The sequence below is a fragment of the Urocitellus parryii genome, chromosome 4 (assembly GCF_045843805.1).
Source record: "Urocitellus parryii isolate mUroPar1 chromosome 4, mUroPar1.hap1, whole genome shotgun sequence".
NCBI lineage: Eukaryota > Metazoa > Chordata > Mammalia > Rodentia > Sciuridae > Urocitellus > Urocitellus parryii.
In genome coordinates, this window is record NC_135534.1 from 84,522,299 (window position 1) to 84,524,178 (window position 1,880).

At 45.1% G+C, this 1,880-nt stretch overlaps 1 protein-coding gene across 1 annotated transcript; it reads left to right on the forward strand.

Annotated features, from left to right (window-relative positions):
- The first annotated feature begins 795 nt into the window (after positions 1-795).
- On the forward strand, positions 796-1,625 carry LOC113187999 (lysine-specific demethylase 4D-like). Its single transcript, XM_026396131.2, is given in 2 exon segments — positions 796-813; positions 816-1,625. Coding segments are annotated over 2 exon segments (828 nt in total).
- The last annotated feature ends 255 nt before the right edge of the window (positions 1,626-1,880 follow it).

The following is a 1,880-nucleotide window of genomic DNA, read 5'->3' on the forward strand; positions in this document are numbered from 1 at the left end:
GTATGATTTTACTTTGCTTTTGCTAGCTGTTTGTATTGAACCTAAAAATCAATAGGTTTTAGAAACCTAGATATTAATTTTCAAATAAATATGGTTTTGCTCTATGTTTTTATTGTTGACTTTAAATTTTACTTTATTGTGGTCAAGATTATGTCCAATATATTAATTCTGTGGAATTTAATTAATATTTATTTTGTAGTTTGGGTAAGTTTTTGTAAATGGTTTCTATGCATTGAAAAGCATTTTCCATTCGCTTTGTGATTGTTGCAGTTTAGATGATCAAAGTTAAGTCTGTTCTTCTATGTTATATTGGTCTTTTAAAAAAAGCCCTTTGCATGATGTGTTGGTTTTACCTTATAAAGATGCTCAGTCTTGTGTTTCTGTATCTCAGCTCTGTGTGGTTAGGAGCATGAAGTTATTTGCTGCAATGTGTTCCTAGTGAGGTAGCAATAACATGTCTCTCTTTGATCTTATAAATCTATTTTGTATTGATATTCTTATCCCAACTGGTTTTTTTTATATATAATCTTTGTTTGCCTTTTCTGATTCTTGATTTGATTAGACTGGATTAAAAAGGGGGAGAATGGATAGGTATGGATTAAATGAGATGTCAAATTAGGAACCTAGCTCTGTGATTACATTAAGTGGGTGCTGATTATATTAGAGCAGAACTCAGGTGTAAAGCCAGGGTGTTCCTAACCTGGGCTTTCTGTGGATGGCAGCTGCCAACAGGAAACTTTCTCTGTGTGCTGGAATATACTCACCTGGATCCAGGTGGTCTTTGGGAAGGCAGATATGTTCACTCAATACCACACACACTCACACACAAAAAAGCCATGATGGTGGGAGAGTATCACCTCCTGGCAGACAGTGAAAAGTATAGAACTCCCCTTCACCTGCATTTTGAAGATCTGGAGAGAAAGTACTGGAAGAGCCGCCTCTATAACTCACCAATTTATGGTGCTGACATCAGTGGCTCCTTATTTGATGAAAACACTAAAGAGTGGAACCTGGGACACCTGGGAACCATTCAGGACCTGCTGGAGCAGGAATGTGGAGTTGTCATTGAGGGTGTCAACAGGCCCTATCTGTACTTTGGCATGTGGAAGACCACTTTTGCGTGGCACAAGGAGGACATGGACCTTTACAGCATCAACTACTTGCACTTTGGGAAGCCGAAAACGTGGTACGCGGTGCCCCCTGTACATGGGCAGCACCTGGAGCGCCTGGCCAGGGAGCTTTTCCCGGGAAGTTCCCAGGGCTGTGGGGCCTTCCTGAGGCACAAAGTGGCCCTCATCTCGCCTACAGTCCTCCATGAGAATGGCATTCCCTTCAACCGCATGACTCAGGAGGCTCGTGAGTTCATGGTGACATTCCCCTATGGCTACCATGCTGGCTTCAACCCTGGCTTCAACTGTGAAGAGGCCATCAATTTCGCTACTCCGAGGTGGATTGATTATGGCAATGTGGTGTCTCAGTGCAGCTGTGGGGAGGCCAGGGTCAGCTTCTCCATGGATACCTTTGTGCGCATCCTCCAACCCCAGCGCTATGAGCTGTGGAAATGCAGGCAAGACAGGGCGGTAGTGGACAACACGGAACTCATTTTGTGGGTCAAACAGAACTGACCACCTGGGTTCATCAGAGACTTGATCCACTTGACCCTCTCCTGGGTCTGTATGGAGACGGATGGGGGGATGGCTGTGGCCTAGGGCTTGGGACTTGTCCTTGCCCCTACTCACTCCTCTGCCCATGCGTCCAGAAGTACCAGGTACAGAAGCCTGTCTTTGTGGCCTACAGAAGTGCTTGCTGCTCAGCCCAGAGATGCTGCTCCCAGAGTTCCCAAGAACCCCCCACCTCTGTCCCCCATGGTCATTCTTGAG